The sequence below is a fragment of the Marasmius oreades genome, chromosome 8 (assembly GCF_018924745.1).
Source record: "Marasmius oreades isolate 03SP1 chromosome 8, whole genome shotgun sequence".
NCBI classification, from domain to species: Eukaryota; Fungi; Basidiomycota; class Agaricomycetes; order Agaricales; family Marasmiaceae; genus Marasmius; species Marasmius oreades.
In genome coordinates this window covers 2,063,532-2,085,362 of record NC_057330.1, presented here as the reverse complement: position 1 = coordinate 2,085,362, position 21,831 = coordinate 2,063,532, and the positions used below count along the sequence as shown (strand labels likewise).

The 21,831-nt window shown below is 44.1% G+C and overlaps 3 protein-coding genes across 3 annotated transcripts; 2 read left to right on the top strand and 1 right to left on the bottom strand.

Moving 5' to 3' along the window:
• Window positions 1-1,580: 1,580 nt before the first annotated feature.
• E1B28_012621 (uncharacterized protein) lies at window positions 1,581-3,901 on the bottom strand (the record flags this gene model as incomplete). The annotated part of the gene is made up of 10 exons (XM_043157752.1): window positions 1,581-1,590; window positions 1,645-1,939; window positions 1,993-2,256; window positions 2,327-2,525; window positions 2,580-2,670; window positions 2,721-2,974; window positions 3,027-3,286; window positions 3,336-3,511; window positions 3,562-3,761; window positions 3,824-3,901. The coding sequence occupies 10 exons, from the start codon at window positions 3,899-3,901 to the stop codon at window positions 1,581-1,583; spliced, it is 1,827 nt and encodes a 608-aa protein (XP_043005120.1).
• A 1,972-nt stretch (window positions 3,902-5,873) lies between these two features.
• Window positions 5,874-6,533, top strand: E1B28_012620 (uncharacterized protein; the record flags this gene model as incomplete). Its single annotated transcript, XM_043157751.1, has 2 exons — window positions 5,874-6,009; window positions 6,064-6,533. The coding sequence occupies 2 exons, from the start codon at window positions 5,874-5,876 to the stop codon at window positions 6,531-6,533; spliced, it is 606 nt and encodes a 201-aa protein (XP_043005119.1).
• An 8,645-nt stretch (window positions 6,534-15,178) lies between these two features.
• Window positions 15,179-16,804, top strand: E1B28_012619 (uncharacterized protein; the record flags this gene model as incomplete). Its single annotated transcript, XM_043157750.1, has 5 exons — window positions 15,179-15,397; window positions 15,463-15,880; window positions 15,932-16,140; window positions 16,199-16,512; window positions 16,576-16,804. The coding sequence occupies 5 exons, from the start codon at window positions 15,179-15,181 to the stop codon at window positions 16,802-16,804; spliced, it is 1,389 nt and encodes a 462-aa protein (XP_043005118.1).
• Window positions 16,805-21,831: the final 5,027 nt, after the last annotated feature.

Below are 21,831 nucleotides of genomic sequence, written 5' to 3'. Positions count from 1 at the left end.
CCGCAGTCTGATTTACACCATGAAGTCTATTTAATCCTTCCGGGGAGACACCTGAATAAGTATCTCTCCCTGAAACTCCAAGTCCTGATGCATAAACACTTTGAACCATGGTAGCTGACATAGTGATGGCAGCTTCCTGGACTTCATCGATTGTCCAAGGGTCCTGACGCTTCTTGAGCTTTTCTCGAATGTCAGTGTCCCTTCGCATTTCTGACATAGCTCTCGCTACTAAATGCTTTCTAATCTCATCCGCAAATCTTGGTTCCAACGTATTCAAATAATAAGAGACCAAGTCAATATTCGTAATCAGCGGGGGCATAGTATTCTTCAACTTCTTTGATTCCAGGTTGAATTCTCTATTAAACGCCGCTAATTTCGACGTATGACTGAACAGAATGTACTTTGCGCGCTCACAGACAGCAAGAAGACGTTCTCTTGAACCAATCTTCCTATCCTGTGCTTCAGGAAATTCCTGAAGCAACTCGTCCTTGAACAACTCCCAGTCATAACCTCTGTAAGGGGACAACCTGCTTTGGTGGACTTGGTCAATTTTGGATCTCTAGTTCGGAGCTGTCCACTTGTTTGTCTTATAGGATCTGCCCCCGGACATCAATCAACACACAGCTTGCACGGTTCAAGAGAGCACATAAAACATGACCTAGCTGCACCCTGTGACTATGGATCCCACACAGATACGCCTTGTTACATCCCCTTGACCTTCGATGTTCTTATCTCACCGAGTTACGCATTTTAGATTTGTTCGTATGGTATCAACAAATGGTCTTTACAGTATGATTGCGCACATTCGAAAGGTATATACTCCCATTTTCACGTCTATAGCATTTATCGTTCCCACTTTACATTCTCTTCTTTCTCTTTCCCTTCATGGACTGTACTGGATATATATGGACATGGACATGTGACTAGCTAGATATAGTAGTGCTTGGTCAGAGGGATTCCTTAGTCTTTTCTCTTTGGATTCCCCTCTGCTAGGTGCGCATTTTGGATATGTTTTAGCTATGGCTGCCTAATATACTTTGGATTCCCCTCTGCTAGACCTGTGTGATCATTCTTCCACCTCTAGCAGGGTTGCCCTTATAATATTGAAGGGTAACCCGCGTTTTTTGGCTGCTGTAACTTCTTCAAGTGCTGTCACATCTACTTCCCGAGCACTGAATGTATGTATGAATAATTGATCAAAGGGTATAAACCGAAAACTCACGTATCAATCGCTGGGACAATTCTGAGCCGTTCACCTGTCCGGGCATTTGTCCAAGCATGTTCTCCCTCACCAGCATTGGTATTACGAGGTGTAGCATCCCAATCGGGTCCCGTAGGGGAGAGACCACCAATGGTGCATAATAGTATCTACACAATTGATCCTTTCTGTTTCCACCAAGCTAGGTGGTCCATCAGCCACTAAAACGTATCTGGTGGGTTGGAATTACTGACCGGTCAGGGCATCGTTCTTTAATGATAGAAGCCATGCATTGAAGGTCTCGAGATCGTCAAGTGATTTGATGTGATCCATGTACATCACAAGGTGATGATAGTCCTTGTGTAAAAGCTGGCTCTCAAAGTCAAGTGCATCTGTGGGGCAAGAGGGCTTAGTAGAGAGAAGTGATGACAATTACAGTCACATACCTTTTTGCATGGATATGACAGAGTTTGATGAAGTATGGAGGGAATAGATCCAGCCTCTTTCCATCTAATTTACTATGAGAAGTGACCTGGGTCTTTGTGAGCAAAGCTGCTGCACCCTGCACTTGAGTGATCTCCATATCTACCACCATGGTGAGCAGGTTGCCCTCAGGTCGTAAACGCTTGAATGCCATAGGACGACTGGTAAGTTCGAGAGTTACTTTCTGGACTGCGTCAAAGAGCTTCTCATAAGAAGCTTTGTCAGAGTGGTTTGTATATATGTGCATTATCGTAAGGGCTGCAAACATTTCAGTTCCAAAGCCTCTGTCATTGGAGCAATGAAAAACTGACCTAGCTGAACAGGCTTGTAGAAAATGACTAATTCCCATTCATTGAGCTCTAGGGTGACTTCCTTGTTTGTATCCTTGTGAAAAATAGCTTCGTGAAGTTGTTTGAAGGTCGTGTCGCACTCGACGTAGTTAAATTCATGAAGAAGCTCTAACAACCCTTTGAAACAGGTAAGGATCATGTTGGTTCCATCCCTGTCGTCATGCAAATGGATGTAACGCTTTTTGGGCTCCGTTTTCTTGTCAGCATGGAAGAGAGCATAAGCCCCTGTACAGACCAGTTATCAAGGAACGTCAAGAGAGCCAGTAACACTTATGACATGCTGCTTGCTTTTTACCCACATGCGCAGAGTTGATTGTTCCACACAGTGGGGTGTCTTTGTCATGTCCTTCAGTAAGCTGTGTATGCTTGAAACATTTATCAAGTAGAGCAACATCTATTCTGGGTGGTATGGGTGCTCTACGATGTTGTCCATTATTGAAGTCAGACTGCCAACCAGTGCAACCGACAAAATGACGCTCCACACCGAAACCATCCTGCCAAGGACATGAATGAAGTGTAAGTGGGGAGAGGGGGGTAAATATACTTACAGTATAAGATTTAACCTTCGGTCTGCCCTTGCACTGTTCCCCACCTGTTGGGTCCATTGCAGGACACGGTTTGGACAGAATGAATGCGTGACTGAGGCTACAGATCAGACAGCGTCTGCTAGACAGATGGTGAAGACTTACATCGCTGCTCTACTTTTGGGCATAGAGCCGTCAGCTTGACGCATCACAGCCTGTAATCCAGCAATTTGTTCTTCATGGACAGGCTGGACATCACGTCTACCAACATCGATCAGGTCCTCTGAGAGGTAGGTGCACCGCCATGCTCCTTTACAGTCAAGCCTGGCATGGAAGCATACAATGCTTTCTGTACCTGGTTCAAAAGTAACAGCAACGGTTTTGTCTCGGCCACTTTGACTCTTCCATGAGTCGTTATCCTAGTTTGTAAACAGTGAGCTTCCATTTGCGCTTCATACAGCCTCAACTCACATAGTGTTTGATGAGAAAGTCGGGTGTATGCCAGTGTGAGTGTTCCTTCTTGTAGAGGAGGTATTTTGGGTCTGGAACGTCCAAGATGAATGCAGCAGGGGTTTCCGGTACAGGCCACAGTAAAGGTATCTCCGAAAGCCGTTCTAGACGCTGTATGCTAACCTCTCTGGTTATGCGAAGGGGCCAGGCACTCGAGACCAAAGGGTGGACCTCTGACTTGATTTCACGAGGCCAAACCGTCTCCGAAGGTTCCCAATCAACTGGAAAAGATGTCAGCAGATAACATTCCGTCAAAGATCGAATACTAACCTGTTTCTTCTTCATGGTCAAAAGAGTCAATGCTAGGCAAACACTGATTCTCCGGATTGTCTACAAGACTGCATGGATCGGGACTAGAGCCTATTACAATGATTGGCTGGCCTTGTTCCTCATCTGAATCCAGGATCTCGACAACTTCACGGTTGCCATCCATGATAATATTCATGCTACAAAACGAGTCAGACCCACTCAAAAAAAGTGTACATCGATTACTTACTGTAGTCCATGGAGCGGTAACTTGGAATCAACATTTATCGCTTCTACAGGCTCCTGTTTGATCGGAATCGATGCTGGCTCCTGTTTGAGGGGGGTGTGAGAAGCATGCCTTTCCAAGAACTTGTGCAATTTGCCAATGTTTATCCAGTCATTGTTGAGAAATTCACTGGGATTGGTGCGTTGGTAGGCATCCGTGTAGATCTAAAGAGGTAAAATGACATTAGTACATGACTCCATGAAGTATGCAACAGAAGAAGACCTACATGGTTTCGGAATTCGCGTATTGAACCCACCGACTGACTTTCAATGAAAGAAATATCATCTGACAGGCAGGACATCATGTCCGTTCTTCCACGAATGGAGCACAAGGCGAGCAAATGGGCCATTAAGTAGGGAACGACCTGTTTGCATTTGTGTTGACATCGGAGGTGGATTTGTGAACTTCTCTGTTGAAAAATGACCTAAAACTCTTTCAGTGAGTGAATTCAAAGTGAAAAAAAAATGGCTTACCACAAAGCCAAGTGAAACATGTTATGTCTGTGGGTGCCGCAAACCTTCGCTTGGGCCTAAAAGCAAATAAACAACATATGGCACATCATAACAACCATGACGCGATTGGCTGCATTGACGTCCCTTGTGTGGGTTGTCACTGACAATATAGCCTTCAATCGCGTTTGTTTCCTGTAAAAACGGGAGCAGACCTGATCTTCTATTTTCATCAAGTACACCACTTGACAACTGCGTTATATGGCCAGAAATTGATTCATATCTGAAAGATGAAGTCGTCAGCTACAGCAGAACACCCTTGTTGAATGATACAAGGAACAAGGAGTCGTTAACGGCGAGCGGCCACAAAAGAACAGTGAGCGCAAGGCTGAGGAACATGTCCTCATGCCTTGCAGCTCTTGTATACTTTTTCTTTGGCTTGCTTTTCGCTTTCTGACGTTCCTCAGGCTTAATTTTATTATATTTACTAATTACAGGATACTATGTAGTCTAATAGAAGAGGAATATAAGTGACTTACCTAGTATAAAAGCAACCAGATGACGAGGGAGGCAGAGATGGTAGAGGTACGAAGTCAAGGGACATTGTCCCTTGACTTCGTACCTCTACCATCTCTGCCTCCCTCGTCGTTTTAGGTGAGTTCCAGTTCCCTTCCCTTTTAATTTAACTATGTAGATGCATAGTAGACATGTAATTGTACCTAGTATTCAACAAAAAAAAACAAACAAACTTGAGTTTAAACATTAGCTTGAGATAAAATAGACAAAATTCTATCTATTTGAATTTTTGTCAGTCTACAGGCATGAACTGACGCGTTTCCTTGTGTCCTAGATGTCCAAGTCACTCAATGGAAGCATCGACAAGCTCGACATGGACACCGGCTCATCCAGACCCGACGGATAGCTCAGATTTGGACGACTTGAGGACGGCAGTGAAGGAGAAGGGAAAGGGGAAAGGGAAAGCTATAAGGGCAACCCTGCTAGAGGTGGAAGAATGATCACACAGGTCTAGCAGAGGGGAATCCAAAGTATATTAGGCAGCCATAGCTAAAACATATCCAAAATGCACACCTAGCAGAGGGGAATCCAAAGAGAAAAGACTAAGGAATCCCTCTGACCAAGCACTACTATATCTAGCTAGTCACATGTCCATGTCCATATATATCCAGTACAGTGCATGAAGGGAAAGAGAAAGAAGAGAATGTAAAGTGGGAACGATAAATGCTATAGATGTGAAAATGGGAGTATATACCTTTCGAATGTGCGCAATCATACTGTAAAGACCGTTTGGTGATACCATACGAACTGCAGGTGCAATAAAGGAAAGAAATCTAAAATGCGTAACTCGGTGAGATAAGAACATGGAAAGTCAAGGGGATGTAACAAGGCGTATCTGTGTGGGATCCATAGTCACAGGGTGCAGCTAGGTCATGTTTTATGTGCTCTCTTGAACCGTGCAAGCTGTGTGTTGATTGATGTCCGGGGGCAGATCCTATAAGACAAACAAGTGGACAGCTCCGAACTAGAGATCCAAAATTGACCAAGTCCACCAAAGCAGGTTGTCCCCTTACAAATATACAGAATGAACTTGTCCACCGCAATACACGTAATGCCAAATGTCACAGTAACTGAGCAGATAAAGCTAGAAGAGTGGAGCAGCAATTCAACACAGCTGTCGACCTGCAAAACAAATTGGCTTCGGCACAAGATGACTTCAAGTTGGCCAAATCAAAGAGGGATGGCCTGAAGCAGCAGCTGAAAGATGCGAAGTCTAAGACGACATCATCTGGTGCTGTTCACAAGATACATATGCCGAAGAAGACTCAAGAGGAGGTAAGCTCAAGCGGTCGAGTAAAGAAGCAGACAAAGCAGACAAAGAAGGGCGTGAAGGCGCAGAAAGAAGATGAGTTGGTGATGGACGTCGACGATGATGTTAACGACGATGGTACGTTACATTCATTTTTGTAGGCTATACATTACTCATTGGCCCCTTGCACAGACAATTTTGACCTTCCGCTGCTGTCTGACCTGTACCACGATACTCCTCTCCTCAACGCGGATGAAGCTGCTAGCATCGTTCAAAACTCACCACCACAGCCGCTACAACACAAAGCAGTGGCACCTCAGGCAGCTACGTCCACTGAGTATGCAGACTGGAACACCTCTGAAAACCCCATTCTGCAACTACCTGGTGACGCTGGCGGGTCCTCAAGTGGCAGTGAGCTATCCAGACCCTTGGATGCCACGTTTCTGTCAGCCCCACCATTTCCACCCTTTCCTTCAAGCACAACTATTATGGCAGTTGAGACTACCGCACCTGTACAGCAGCAGCAGAAACGAAAGGAGAGAGATGCACCAGACCCTTCGACTATCATCGAAGGGAGCACCAAGCGCCGCTGCAAACCGTCTTCAAAAGTTGTAGAAAGTAAGGTTTTTTCTGCTAAAAAGCCAGCCATAGATCGTGGTTAGATTGGTTCTACTATATAGTTCTGACTTAGCCTAAAAAAACTATTGACATTCCTACACTTTAATATACATTTCCTTATTACATAGGTTTGACTTAGCCAGAAAAAAAATTGACATTACTACACTATCGTAGTAGCTGACTTGTACATACAACTTTGTATAGGCACCCAACGACAGCACACTTGTTGTGAGGTGCAGCACTCTCGAGATGGTGTAGCACTCTCAGAAATTGAACTACCGGTGAAGTGCGCTGTGACTGGGTCCAGTGCACTGCATTTCGGGCTCAGTGGGCTGAGTGCTGCATCTCGTTCTGTGCGGTGGTCTGCTGCATCTCGTAAAGCCCCCCAAGTTGGTGCAATCAAGCAGTTAGTACTGCCCAAATTGTACGATTAAGCAGGAGCTCTCGAAGTGATTGGATTTTGCCCTGACTCCATCAGTGTGTATTGGTTTTATCAGAATACAGATTTGGTATTTGGTTAAGTCCACTTGGGGACTTTGTCAGATTTGGTATTTGGTATTTAGAATAGTTTGCTTGGGAACGTTAGGCACTTGGGCCACAACAGATTGTTCGAGTTTCATAAGCCAAAGTTATAAGGGCAACCCTGCTAGAGGTGGAACAATGATCACACAGGTCTAGCAGAGGGGAATCCAAAGTATATTAGCCAGCCATAGCTAAAACATATCCAAAATGCACATCTAGCAGAGGGGAATCCAAAGAGAAAAGACTAAGGAATCCCTCTGACCAAGCACTACTATATCTAGCTAGTCACATGTCCATGTCCATATATATCCAGTACAGTGCATGAAGGGAAAGAGAAAGAAGAGAATGTAAAGTGGGAACGATAAATGCTATAGACGTGAAAATGGGAGTATATACCTTTCGAATGTGCGCAATCATACTGTAAAGACCATTTGTTGATACCATACGAACAAATCTAAAATGCGTAACTCGGTGAGATAAGAACATGGAAAGTCAAGGGGATGTAACAAGGCGTATCTGTGTGGGATCCATAGTCACAGGGTGCAGCTAGGTCATGTTTTATGTGCTCTCTTGAACCGTGCAAGCTGTGTGTCGATTGATGTCCGGGGGCAGATCCTATAAGCCAAACAAGTGCACAGCTCCGAACTAGAGATCCAAAATTGACCAAGTCCACCAAAGCAGGTTGTCCCCTTACATTCCCATCCTTGTCAGACTGCTGAGAGAGAACAGCACCAGTGGCAAAGTCAGAACTGTCAGCTTCAACTCTGTATGGCTTGTCTGGATCTGGGAGGATCAAAACAGGAGTTGAAGTGATTGAATGCTTCACAGTGTCAAAAGCATCCTGTTCATCCTTGCCCCACTGCCAGGGCACACTAGAGCGTGTCAACTGAAACAATGGTTGAGCATGGTGAGAGAAGTTCTCAATGAACCGATGATAGAAGTTGGTGAAGCCCAGTCAGGCCAGTCAGCAACACCAGCCACCTTCACTGGATCTATCTCAACACAGTTGTGAGAGATGATGACACCCAGATATTCAATGCATTCCTTCATAAACTCGCACTTCTCTGCATGCAGAGAAAGCTTGTGTTCACGAAGCCGCTCCAAAACTCTGCAAAGAACACGTTCATGTTCCTCCTTTGTCTTGGTGAATATAAGGATATCATCCAGGTAGACACAAACAACACCTTCCACAATCAAATCATGCAAGATGTCATTCATCATAGTCTGGAAAGTGGCAGGGGAGTTGGTGAGACCAAAATACATCACCAGGGGTTCAAACAGACCGTGGTTGGTACGAAAAGCCACTTTCCATTCATCACCCTTTTTGATGTGAATGTTGTTAAAGCCCCATCTGACATCCAGCTTAGTGAAGTACCGCGCTCCAGAGAGCTTGTTGATCAACTCATCAATCAAAGGAAGTGGGTAACAATTCTTCACAGTGATAGAGTTGAGCATGTGATAATCCTGTACAAAGCGGAGTTTACCATCCTTCTTCTTGACAAAGAGGACTGGTGAAGCCATAGGGGACTTTGATGGGCGGACACGACCAGTGGAGAGTGCTTCTGAACTAAGTTCAAATGAGCTCGACTTGAAACTCTAATTGTTAAGTCCAAGTCTCAGGTGGATCTAGGCCTTTGAACCAGATCACATCCAACTCTACATAGTATACCAGTCTATCTATGTTATCATGTTTTCAAAGGAGTCAATGAAAGGCTTGAGATTAAATATAATAATTTGAGATGCCAATGGGTCTTGAGCAATGTGGAGAGTAGGCTGCTGCCTTTGATTAGAGAGGAGGTTCACTTGTGTTGGTGGAGGCTATCATGGAGGCCAGCCCATGGATCGCATTGTGGTCATAAACTGTAAACGAGGGTCTCCTTGTAATTTAGATCTGTGCCAGGTACACCGATTATCTGTTACGATAAAACCACACCGACTGATGTCCGAGTGGCAGTTCTTAGATTGGTTGCATTGTAACATCTGGTACAAGGCTGGCTGACAATGACGCAGTTGACCAACAGAGTTCAGGACTTGGAGTCCTTCCCTCCAGCATGAATGTGATCATCCGCCTCTTGAAATTGACTCTTAAAAGGAGAACACAGAAGATGATGGAGACTTGCTGGAGGGACATGGTGTGATGATGTGCTACGCATTAGTTCCATTTGATGTGGTACTTTATAGCTTCCAACCTTCTGAATTTGTGCTGACCCTGTTCAAACATTAGTGCGCAGGTAACCATATTTGTTGTCTAATTGACTTACAAAAGACAGGGAAATTCTCACTCTCTCTCTCAAGTGTCCAACACATGGCAGTAGTATCGTCACCAACCATGCTTGAGCCCATTCAAGCTCACACTCAGACAAGGATCAGGATTGAAAGCCATCCAGCTCAATGGAAGTAGGAAGTGTGCTTCCTACATATGACATGACACAGCACATGCTGATCAAACTGTTCATACCCCAAAGCTTACACTGATTCCTCACAGCCTGGTACCTCCAGTAATCTTCTTGCTGAGTTCCTTGCTGCACAGAACAGCTCCATTGCTGTCTGAAATATGCTGGACTTCTCAACTAGGGTGATCTGGAGACTGGGGTAGTTCATTTTAAACAAACAATGTCATAGCTTGCTGACAATCGAAACAATCAGCCAGCTGTCCAGATCATCATTCAGGGTCATTGTCAGTACATGTTAAATGCTGCATAGGTCCCTATTCAACACAACAAGTTTGGCAGGTTGTCAGGAACTCTGAGGGGAGGTGCACTCTGATGGCAGAAATGCTCGTGACATGAGGAAATCGATGGTTGGAAAGGAGATAGACTTGGAGAAGGAAGGGATGTTGTCCATGAAATTCCAACACAGTGGAGTGCAGTCCTGGGGCTGGTGTCAAGCTCACGCTCGGACAAGGATTGGGTTTGAACGGAGTTAGAAGATGTACTTCCTTGGATATATGGTGTGAGCCATGCTAGAAATCTCTGTTCAGCCTCGATGTTTGCAGATCCCCAGTACTGGAAGGGTATATTAGTTGTGACGATGGAGTGAATGCAATCATCCTTGACGACGAGCAATGAGCATTATCAAGGCTTGCGGCATTAATGCTTCCTGGAATATACAGCACAAGCCATCCTAGGAAGAATTCACTCAGCCTCGATGTTTGTAGATGCTCAGTACTGAGAGGGTAGATATGGTGACAATGGTACGAATGCGACCATCCTTGACAATCATGGCTTTCAGAATGCTTCCTTGGATATATGGCGCAAGCCATCCTAGGAAGACTTCATTCAGCCTTGTGAGCATGAGAGTTTGTGCCACAGTTGGGGTAGGAGAGGAGTTGGGACGATGTAGTTGATATGAATCTATACGCTTGTAAGATAAGTTAATCAGAGGTTAAGAGTAGTTAGAACTCACCACATAAATCCCTGTTACTGCTGAGTAAAGGCTTTATTTGTGAGAGGAACCCAAACTGTGTGATACTGATAGCAATGCGATGAATTCAAGGTTGAGCTGGCTCAGAAATAGGGAGGTAGTCCGACAAGCAGTTGTAAGAACCCACAAACGAAAAAAAAACCTCAACTACTGCCAAGGAAGGGCATGCAACTTGCTGCTGAGGGTGCACCAATTGAAGTCTAGGAGAAAAAGAGGTAGTAGCCCGAGAAACGTCCCTGGTTTCTAACAGGGACTCTCATACAACTTCTGTTGCAGAGGAGCTACAGATGGATGGCAAGATAGCAGTATGAGGACATTTACCGCAGGAACTTTCTTCGTAGCAGTAGGTGTGCGCTTTACTAGGGTCTCAGCCCGGGCTTTCTCTTTTCTCTTTGTTGTCTTCGCTTTTTTGGCAGGTGGGGGTTGGACTGGAAGGCTGAAGTTGGTCACACGGGAAAAAAAAATCTGCTCGTGCCCTACATTCTGCAAACTGCAGTAAGGTTGGGAACACCAACATGGTACAGATGAAGTGCATCTGTTATGTTTTTCCAAATATTCTGAGTCTCACTTTCATGTATATGGACCAGACCACAATGTTATTTCAGTAGCAATACAAACAGTTTATATGTTGATCAGTCAAGATCTAGCAAAAGTTCATCCACAGTAGAATATAGCTTGAGTCTCTCAGAGACTGATATTCTCTTCCCCCTCCAACACTGTGTCCCAATAAGCTGAATTACTGTTTCTGATCTTGGTATCTGTTCGAAAACCATTCTCGACCCATCTGAAAATCGTGCCAGCTGTATACTGCGTAAAGGAAGTCCTAGTGTCCTCTAAACAAAATCAGTTCACAATAGGGCAAGAATCAAAGTCACTGCAAACTACCAGGGTGAACTGATGCATTACCATGAGTAACAGAGGCCAACAGAATCGCTGCAGATGCAGCATGAGGGAAATCAATAACAAGTTTGAACTCTTTCAAGATGAGGTGACTGTGTAAGGGGACATCCTGCTTTGGTGGACTTGGTCAATTTTGGATCTCTAGTTCGGAGCTCTGCACTTGTTTGGCTTATAGGATCTGCCCCCGGACATCAATCAACACACAGCTTGCACGGTTCAAGAGAGCACATAAAACATGACCTAGCTGCACCCTGTGACTATGGATCCCACACAGATACGCCTTGTTACATCCCCTTGACTTTCCATGTTCTTATCTCACCGAGTTACGCATTTTAGATTTCTTTCCTTTATTGCACCTGCAGTTCGTATGTTATCAACAAACGGTCTTTACAGTATCATTGCGCACATTCGAAAGGTATATACTCCCATTTTCACGTCTATAGCATTTATCGTTCCCACTTTACATTCTCTTCTTTCTCTTTCCCTTCATGGACTGTACTGGATATATATGGACATGGACATGTGACTAGCTAGATATAGTAGTGCTTGGTCAGAGGGATTCCTTAGTCTTTTCTCTTTGGATTCCCCTCTGCTAGGTGCGCATTTTGGATATGTTTTAGCTATGGCTGCCTAATATACTTTGGATTCCCCTCTGCTAGACCTGTGTGATCATTCTTCCACCTCTAGCAGGGTTGCCCTTATAATATCCGAGCAGTCCAACCAGACTTTGTTGAAGTTTCAATAAAGTGTATAATAAAATCCCTATGTTCACTATGAGCATTCCAGGAGTAAGATGAGGCCTTCAAATAAAAGAACGAAGGTTTTTAAACGGCTGCTTTCCGAAGTTTGTACAGTTTTCTGAACTTCAGTGAAGTCTCTCATCTTTCCTAATTTTGTACAGTTTGTACAGATAAAGTCTCTTGTAGAGGCTCATGCTTTAACCAGAAGTGCAGGCTCACTCTAGTCCTATTAATCCCATAATTTATAACTCATAAGTGTCAATTGTACAAATATACATCTTTAAGGTCTTTTCCAATTTATATCGTGATATCTCCCCCTAACAAAAGAAAGGACTGTCCCCAGTCTGTCTCAGGTGTATTTGTTAAGGACATGTGGAATGACTCGGAACTCAATGCAACCAAAAGGAGAAATGATAAGATAAGATATAAGATATGTACTGAAGGATATACTTGAAGAGGAATGATCTAAGATGAAGAGAGGGAAGAAACGGAGTTGATCAGAGTGTGTCGGAGAGCAATGAGGAGAGCAGAGGAGATAGTGAAGAGAATGACAGAGTCTTGACAGTAGCCGAAGTTATTGGACAATGGCTCCCTGAGTCGAACTGCCTTAGACCAGGTCACTGGGAAACCAGAGTCGAGTTTAATTCTAAGGAATGTAACTACTAAGTCATACCTCTTATATGGGATAGAATTGTACAAGGTCTGTGACAGATTCAGTAGTCGGATCTGCATTTGGACCGCTGACTCCCAAGCCGATGGCCTAGGCTTAATGGGAAGTACGGAGATTAAGGTAAGTGGAGTAAGTAAGAATAGAATGAAAGTGATTGTGACCAGTCAGCCCGAATTGGTCCGGCATGGATGTAACAGTATTGGAGCCAATCTGCAATCTTTCCGCCTTAATCTGCAATGTTCCTTCTGGTTGGTATGCAGTTCTGTGAAGTTCATGCATATTTTGCGGGTACTGGACCCTTTAATCTATCTTTTTTCTTATCTATCACATCTTATCAAGATGATCTGTTCCTGCTATTGATTTGACATCTAAGCCATCAAGGGTCTGATGTATTAAACAGCAAGAAGTCTTCCTTTTATGGAAATTCCCACTCCACTTGGTTCCGTGAGTGGGAACTCGCACTTTTTCTAAGTCATGCGGCGTATGCCAAACCCCCTTTTTATGTATGTCCCCCTTTTCGCAAGTTTTGTTTAACTTTCTTCCTTACTTTTTCCTTCACCTCTCACGCATTGTCTCTTTCTTAGCCATGTCTATGCTTCCCAGGCTCATGGAATTCAACAATCATGGTATCGAAGTGTTCAACAATGACCTTTACTGTGTCCATCGCTGCTTCCAAGATGCAGTAATGCGTCCTGTTAAGAACGAAGACGAGCGCAAGGCTCTTATCAAGGTGGCTTTTCAGTTTGAAGAATCCTCATAAGTCAATTTCCTTCCTTCCTTTTATTCTATCTGATGTTTCTTTTACAGAATCGCATTGTGGATGAGTTCTGCACAAAACATACGCATTGTTTATTCCCAACCGCTGTTGGCAGTCTTTGCACTGCAGTTTCCTGCCTTGCACCTCTGGTGATCCAACCTGATGCCTGGATCCTATCCGCAGATAAGCTTGCTCTCTGGGATAGCTATAATTTAGTGCATATATGATCTTTTCCTTTTCCTTTTCCTTTTCCTTTTCCTATCTAACCAACTTTTCAGCCAGTAATGGGCGAAGTATACCACTCAAGAGTCAACCTAATATCAGAGCTATGGGAGCACCAACACCAAATCAACCCAAAAACTAGTAAACCTCTGTGTAAAGTCTATCAATAACTCTACACACCAGGAAAGATTGCAAGGGTGGACTGCTTGGCAAAGGTTACGCACAAGATCACAGTCTCAATATCGTATGAAGGTCTTATAAAATCAATATGTAACTGCAAGTGTAAAACACCACAGCTACGGGGATTCTAGAGTTTGTAGGGGCTCTGTTTATTGTCCAGTGGACTAAGTGGGACTATGAATTTCGTCTACAGTAAGACTAATTCGAACAATTGGAGACTATTGCCCTCAACGGACATGAAAAGTAGGTCCTCAGTGGACACAAACACTAAGACCCTCAATGGATTGCGAAACAGTAATCAAGTCCTCAGCGGCCTATGGATGGATAGTTCTCAAATTTGACCTTGACAGTCTCGTATGTTCAAATTAAATCTTATCGTTTCACTGCACAAAGACAGGGCAAATCTCTCTATTGGTGTCAAGAGTAGTCACTCACGGGTAACTCACTCAGGACTTTCCTATGCACAGGTAGTACTTTTTATCTACAGATACATGAGCTGCTTTTATACTACTTCTATGCTGGCTTGGTAATCCTATCTCTACTTGTTTCAGCATGTAGAATGGACCTACATAGGCATACCATATGGTATTTCCTGCCTACGGACCTTATCCTGCATTTCAACGTTATCAAATCATATGGACTTTGTGTGTCCAAGTAGTTCCAGCATATGGATCCAGAGTTCCGAATTGCCGTAGCACATGAACAGCGTGGACTCTGGGATCCGTTGTCCATTCCTGCCTGGTTCCTAGATACTCTATCTGTGATCTGGGATCAGCATCTTCTCTTTTCGTCATTTCCTCAGATCAGGACTCGATCTACGGTCATATCAAATTTCTCCTAGTCTGAGTGGTCTTATGTCCGCTTTCTTGTCAACTAAATCCCCTGTAGAAGGTCTTTAGACTCCATTAAGTTCTGCTACAAATGGTTCTGTGAAGACTACAAGTCTTCTAATAGTACAATCCCTTGATATGCCAGTGCATAGTAGAATGTAGAGAGTAGAACTCGGTGAATTACTGCTTAAGTCCTCTGCTCATAGTGTTCTACAGGTTTCGAACGGTCATACAGTTTTCTGACACGATCTATGGCTCTCTCTAACTGGTTTAGCTGCACCTACAGCACATTCTACTAGCGGCACTGGCTTTAACTAGCAATTCAGGCTCACTCTAGTTCTTAATACGATAAATATCGCTCTGTAGCACTGTTTAAAGTGCAAAAAGAGCCTTGTAGCATAGTCAACTAAGTCGCATTACTGCGTCTCATAGTGGTCCCTCAGTTATGCCTTTACAGCGCAGGATGCACATCTGGTCTTTTCTCCCAAACAATTGCATCTGGCTCTCCATACGCAACTTCCCTCCTCTTAAGCCTGAGGTTTTTGACACTTTCGATACAGAGATGATAAACCTGGACGGTGCAGGTGAACACTTCAAGGAAATGCAAAATGTGTTGAGTTTCGATAACAAGTTGACTTGGGTCAAGGGTTGGTTTGGTGCGGTGGTAAGCAGTACTCGCGGTACTCCCATCTTCATTAATCGAGACTTTGACAGGTTCGCTTTCTTCAGTGTATAGACACCATACTGAAAAGAGCGACAGGTTCAGTCAAGGTACTTATCTCACCAGATTTCTATTTCGTCATTTCACAAACAGTTGAAACGATTCAACTTGCAAGAAACGAACTGCCCTTTCAGCAATTCATGTCGAATCCCATTTTTGATTCCATCCTGGCAATCCATGATCTGTGGTCGAGGAGTCCTGACCCAACTGCTATCATTGACGACCCTTGGATCTGCCATTGGAAAGACCGCTCGCCTCCTCCTTCTTTCGCTGTTTTCCAAGAGTTGGATTCTGTTCAGAACCTGGTTGTTGCCACCAAGAACACTCGCTGGTACAAAAACAGTTTCCCACCCCCACCTTCACATTTGCCTTCACCTCTGGTGCCCTTCATTCTTTCTTCTTCCCCTGCTGTTCCTGCCGCTTCTGGTCCTTCTCCCACTTGACCCATCATCGTGATTTCTGATGACAACAACAAAGGAGAACCTGAGGCTGATCCTTCAACGTTGCGTCGTCCCTCAAAGTGGCAAAGGTCGACTTTCGACAGGGTCCGAGTTCCAAAACTCCCCTCCTTGAGAGAAGATGAGTACCCTGACGACGGTTTGCCTGGCAGTAGTAAGGACCTTCCGAAAAAGCGTCCCCACATTCGCCCTGGTTGTCAAGAACGAGCGCAAGCACTTGCTCAATGGGTATGTCTCCCTCCTTTGTGGATGACTTGTTACGAGTACTCACTGCGGTTTTATTTAGCTTGAAAACAATTTGGACGGTGAACATGAAAGTTCGGAGATCGATTTTGTTGACAAGGTCCCACAGGGTTCTTGTAAGAAAGCATCGCGAGGAGCAGGGAAAGGCAAAGCAGGCACAGGTGTAGAGTCCAAAAGGACCAAGCATCCACTGACACTCGAAGAAGCCAAGCAACTGGAGGTGTCAATTCGTGCCCCACCCAACGACTGGGCTGATTCCACTGCTTTCCTAACCATGCCTCCTAGTGATACCACAATACCTCCTCAGCCCGGCACGAAGGGTATAAAAGCGCTGGATCCTCAAGAGTGTACTCGCCAGTAAGAGTATTCCAGCTTAATCCCCTGGAATCCTTTTACTTATACCTCTTTCATGTCTTCTAGCATCCTTGCTCCACAACAACGTCCTCCGATGATGGCCCTCCGAGACCCTTGGTTGTTCTTCGTTTCAAGTCCCGCTGTGATTCCCTCGCCGAAACATTACTTGACAGCGATCTGCAATTTTTGGCCGAACCTCCAACCTGGTGTAACATACTTGTTCCCCAGGAATCCTTGTGATAGTTGCATGTCGCGCAGACATCCTTGTATGGTGGAACGCAAGTACTGGAACTGATGGGTAGTCCGAACTTCCTGCATTGGTTGCTTGAGCTGCCAGTGGGGTCTCGACAACCAGTACTCGTGTTGCCTTCAAGCGAACGCAGACCCTCAGTTTCTGCCATGTATGTTCGACGGCGTTACTTTTGTTCCGTTCCACCATCAACGGCCTTTCGTTGTGCCATCCGACAACAATGAAAGTCCGAGGTCGGAACAGTTCGCTTTCTTGGATGCAGGTGGCACATTGGCAGGGATTGCTTCGACTAGTGGTTTGTTCTAACCAGGATTCGGAATTTGGGACTTGTGTCGGAAACCCTAGGCAAGGGTGGTTTTGTATTTTTTGATTATTTTTGTATTTTTGTTTGATGTAGCGGTACTCTCTGTTGTAGAGTAAAATTCTGTATTTCTTCTTGTACCATTGAATCGAGAGTATGGTACTCCACAATCAGTACTCCGCTGTGTGATTTTATAAGGCACTAAAGAGACACATTCTCATAGCAGTACTCCTAGCTCAAAACCATACTCTGGGTGATTCTGCAGTAAATCAGATACTGGGTAATCTCCTTCTTCCAAACTTGTAGGTGATTGTTGCCGTTGCTCCCACCTCCATGGCACAGCTAATGGTCTTCCATACCACGGCGACGTCTTACTGAGAACTGTCTCTGTTGTCCCAGAAACGCCTGAAGTAAAACCAATAAGATTACTACTTCCCAAACATTGCATGCACTAAAGCGTTCTCAACATTGATTCAATTCCACTTCCACAAGCAACAGTGGTTCTTGGAGTATGAAAACCATAAGTACTGAAGTACTGTAGGTGTCAGGTTTGGTTTTTGCATAAGCTATCACCGTACCCCTGGTTGACATGGTACTCCAATCACCAACATGTCGGCAGATGAAATTAACTTCCATATTCTTGAACTAAGTTCTCGATGTTGACAGTGTTCAGTTCATAATCAAGCAGGAAAACTAAGCCCAGTCCTTGACTTCTGATATATGAACAATCGTAAACCATTTGCCATCACGGTGGACTATAGAATGCAAAATGCATCCTGTGTGACTTCTCCATTGTTCCAACTTTGGAAATAGTCTAATAACTCAGTTGACCTATCCTAAATTGACTGTGGAGTGACTGTTTGCGAAGGAACATGTATGCGTTGTGACTTTGTGACAATGACAAGAGATGATACCCAATGAGATGTCCGTGGACAATATCGGACACTATCAGACCAGTTGAGCAAATTCAGACAAAATATGAGGAATTCAGACAGATACCGAGCGCAGGCCGAGCGCGTCGCATCTTTTCCGTTTGTCCCGGGCCAATTCTCTCCAAGTGTCTGTCACTCGTCGCTCTAGCGTCGTATCTGTTGACCTCAGCAAGTAGTAGCAAGAATTTCTGCGTTTAAGTTTAATTTGTTCAACAGTTTTCTCGTCGTCTATTTTCAGTGTGGTCCGTGCGCGGGAACTTCAAATTCTCGAACCCTATACCCTGAACAACGCGACGCGCGATTTCTTCCTCCTACCACCACCATCTCCCTTCCGCGCCCCCACCTGCCTTTCTCCTACCACCAGTGCCATCTCCCTTGCTCGTACCGCAGTCATTTACCCTCACCCAAGCTAGTCTGCCTCCCACAACTTACAAGACACCGATATCGATTCGTGAGTAGAGATCAATAGCGAATTGGTATGTACTTACTAGCACTTTTCTAAGTGAATTTTCGATTCCTAACGTCTCTTTAACCCAACAGTTACCGCGTGAAAGGAGACAAGACTTTAGAAGGTTTTATCGTACGTCATCCTACATATCCTTATCTACTTCGTTGCTGATATTCATCCTGGTCATTTGAAGGCTGAAAAATGTGAGGTAAGGTCATTTGTCCGAGGGAAAGTAATACAAGGTACGCGTTTGACGGCCTTCCATGACTTAATAATTTCTGACTTAGTCTCTATCTAGAATGCGGAAGTTAGCGTCAAGAACAAGAGAACGAAAATGAAGTAGTTGGCGGAGATATATGCGTTGGACAGGATGTAGAGGTGGACTGGCAGATGATTGGGCCCCCGGAACACCGTATATTGTGCAGTGTCCATGTATTGTAGTCGTATTTTGCCTAATAACATCTGGAATTCCGATGAAACTCGGATTGCATCAGACAAGATCGTGTATTATACGACAAAATACGAGAGAATTTAGTACAGACAGCTCGCTCGGTATATGTCCGAACTAATACGATAACGTACTTAAACAGTCTACTTTAAGGACTTTATCGGATGTCATCAGACGATATCGGGGAGGTCAGACACCATCCTATAACGTCTGATAACATCCGGGGAAACCTCATTGGGGATGATAGTCCATAGTGTTGAACTGGTGATTCTTCACCTGGGTAACACTATTCTTGCTACTTGGATGACTTGAAAGGCACTATTGGTATTTCCTTCAGGTGTAAAGTAAAAGATCATACTCCAGACTAATGCTGGCAAACCATCCTACTATCACAAATCTGCAACTCACCTAGTTTCTTGATGTGATATGGAAGAGTGATAGAAGGAGATTAGCAGTGAAGCTTAGATGGAGAGCACAGAGATGTCGTATGAAGACAAAAGATGTTGTTAAGTCTGAGGCTCTAAGGCTCAGACTGTCTAGCTTATATACATGAATTCTATCTAGGACCCCAGATACTATACTAAGACCTCTAATACTCTATTTGAATAGTAGCACATGGTGTGCTTGGTAATTGAGACTTCAGGTACATTCCAGAACAATGGTTCCTTAGCAACAATCTGAGAAACCATATGGTACACTGGGTAATCCTGGGAAACCATATGGTGCAGTGGGTAACACTGAGTAAATATATAGTACTCTGGGTTGCTCAAGCATGCTTGGCAATAAGGATCAACATCTAGACATCTAGCCTGCCAAGGCTGTTACTAGTGCGATCTAGATCTAACATAATTCCTCCTGGATCTGATCTACAATCTGAAGTGTCTAGAATGGTCTAGAACAAGTCCAATGGTCCACTCCATCTTTGGAATATCTAGTGATATGATAAGATAAACACATGGCACAGATAAGATAAATGTTAGATAGGGATAAGACAGTGAAATCTGTGACACCTATGGGCCTATCAGCAATAGAGGATGACAAGAGCTGGCAACCAAAGAGAATGAATAAGGATGATGTCTGGTATCATGAATATCTATGAACTGTGTGGTGAACCGTATGACAAACCATACTCCTATAACAAGAGTGAACCTTCGGCAATGAGGGCGTCCTGTGATGAGGACTGTATCCTCATGAGCCGGTACTCCAACGATGACGAGAGCATATGATAGATGGTACCGAACATACACCAATGTAGTGTACCACATACCTAATCCATGTGTACCCCATCCTGTCCTCCAATACAAGTGAAGGGACTCTAGGACGAGTCTGGACCACGACTGGACGGTGAGTCCCCTAATAAAGGCGACCTGGACGACGTAGAGCGACAGAGTGAATGGGGCAGAGGCGAAAGGCAAAGATAGGAAAAGGATAGAGGATCAGGACAGAGAGGTGACAAAAGGACAAAGGAGATCAAATTCTGGGGAACTACATACTACTAAGTAAACCTTATATACCTATCTAATAGAAAGGGTTGTACTCCTATACTGATGACCCCTTCTCCTAAGATTAGGAGTACTCTCCTATGAATCGACCCATTTCACATGATATTTCCCTTGATCGTATGTCGAGTCCAACTGCAGTTGACTATATAGGTGGAAAAGTCGACAGCAGGTGCTACCCCTGGTTTGGTTCATGACAGACCCGTTTGTACAGATTCCAGGGAGTCAATCCTCATCAATGCACAAATGTGTAACTTGAACACCGACTAGGCTTTGCATCCAGTCATCTACAAGTTTATCCAAAAATTTTCATACCTTTGTCGCCTTGGCTTCTTTTTCAATCTCCTTGGAGAACAACTGATACTTCCTTCTTTGCCTCTCATTTTCCTCATCGTCAGAAGATGGGACTTGGGGCTCGCATTGTGTCTTGGAACCAGAAACTGTGGGCATTGTTTAGGAAAGTGGAGTTAGGCCAAGTGAGCAAAAAGTGGAGAACAAAGACCGATGTTTAGTGAGCCTCAAGGTTGGAAGGTGAGTTCGACATGTGGTTTTGACATTTTTTATTCATTTTATTTTGCTATATCTGATTGTTTTGCTCTAGTGTACAATGCGAGGCACCTGATACATTGATTAAAATGGGTAGATAAGATTGTGAACTATCCTTTAGCAGTGCCAATTCACCTAGCCTCCCCAACCAATATTGCATCCTGAAGTCTATCGACTGCTATGCACCAACCTTCCGCTCATCATCTATTGAAGGTTGGATATTCTTGTTTATAACAGGACAGCTGGTGTATACGACTTGCCACAAACTCGCCGTACTCCGAGTACTCCTCCATAGTACTTTACATGCTACCATGACTCCTCCCGCCCTCGTGCTTAATTGTTTCAATCTCTGTGATCATCCTCCCTTTGATTCCTTTGGCTCCTCACCATTGACCACTCTGTCCGACTCGTGATCGCCATAGACCATTGTAGATAGGGAGGCCCCTACCTCCTCGATATCGCGATATAAATCGGAAAAGACCTTAAAGATGCATATTTATACAATTTTAACACTTATGAGTTATAAATTATGGGATTAATAGGACTAGAGTGAGCCCGCACTTCTGGTTAAAGCATGAGCCTCTACAGGAGACTTTATCTGTACAAACTGTACAAAATTAGGAAAGATGAGAGACTTCACTGAAGTTCAGAAAACTGTACAAACTTCGGAAAGCAGCCGTTTAAAAACCTTCGTTCTTTTATTTGAAGGCCTCATCTTACTCCTGGAATGCTCATAGTGAACATAGGGATTTTATTATACACTTTATTGAAACTTCAACAAAGTCTGGTTGGACTGCTCGGATATATGGAATTCTCGGATATAGAAATCCAAACAAGGATAAAGGAAGAAACATCCGATTCTCACGAATGGAAAACAGAAAGAATAGGAATTTCTCGG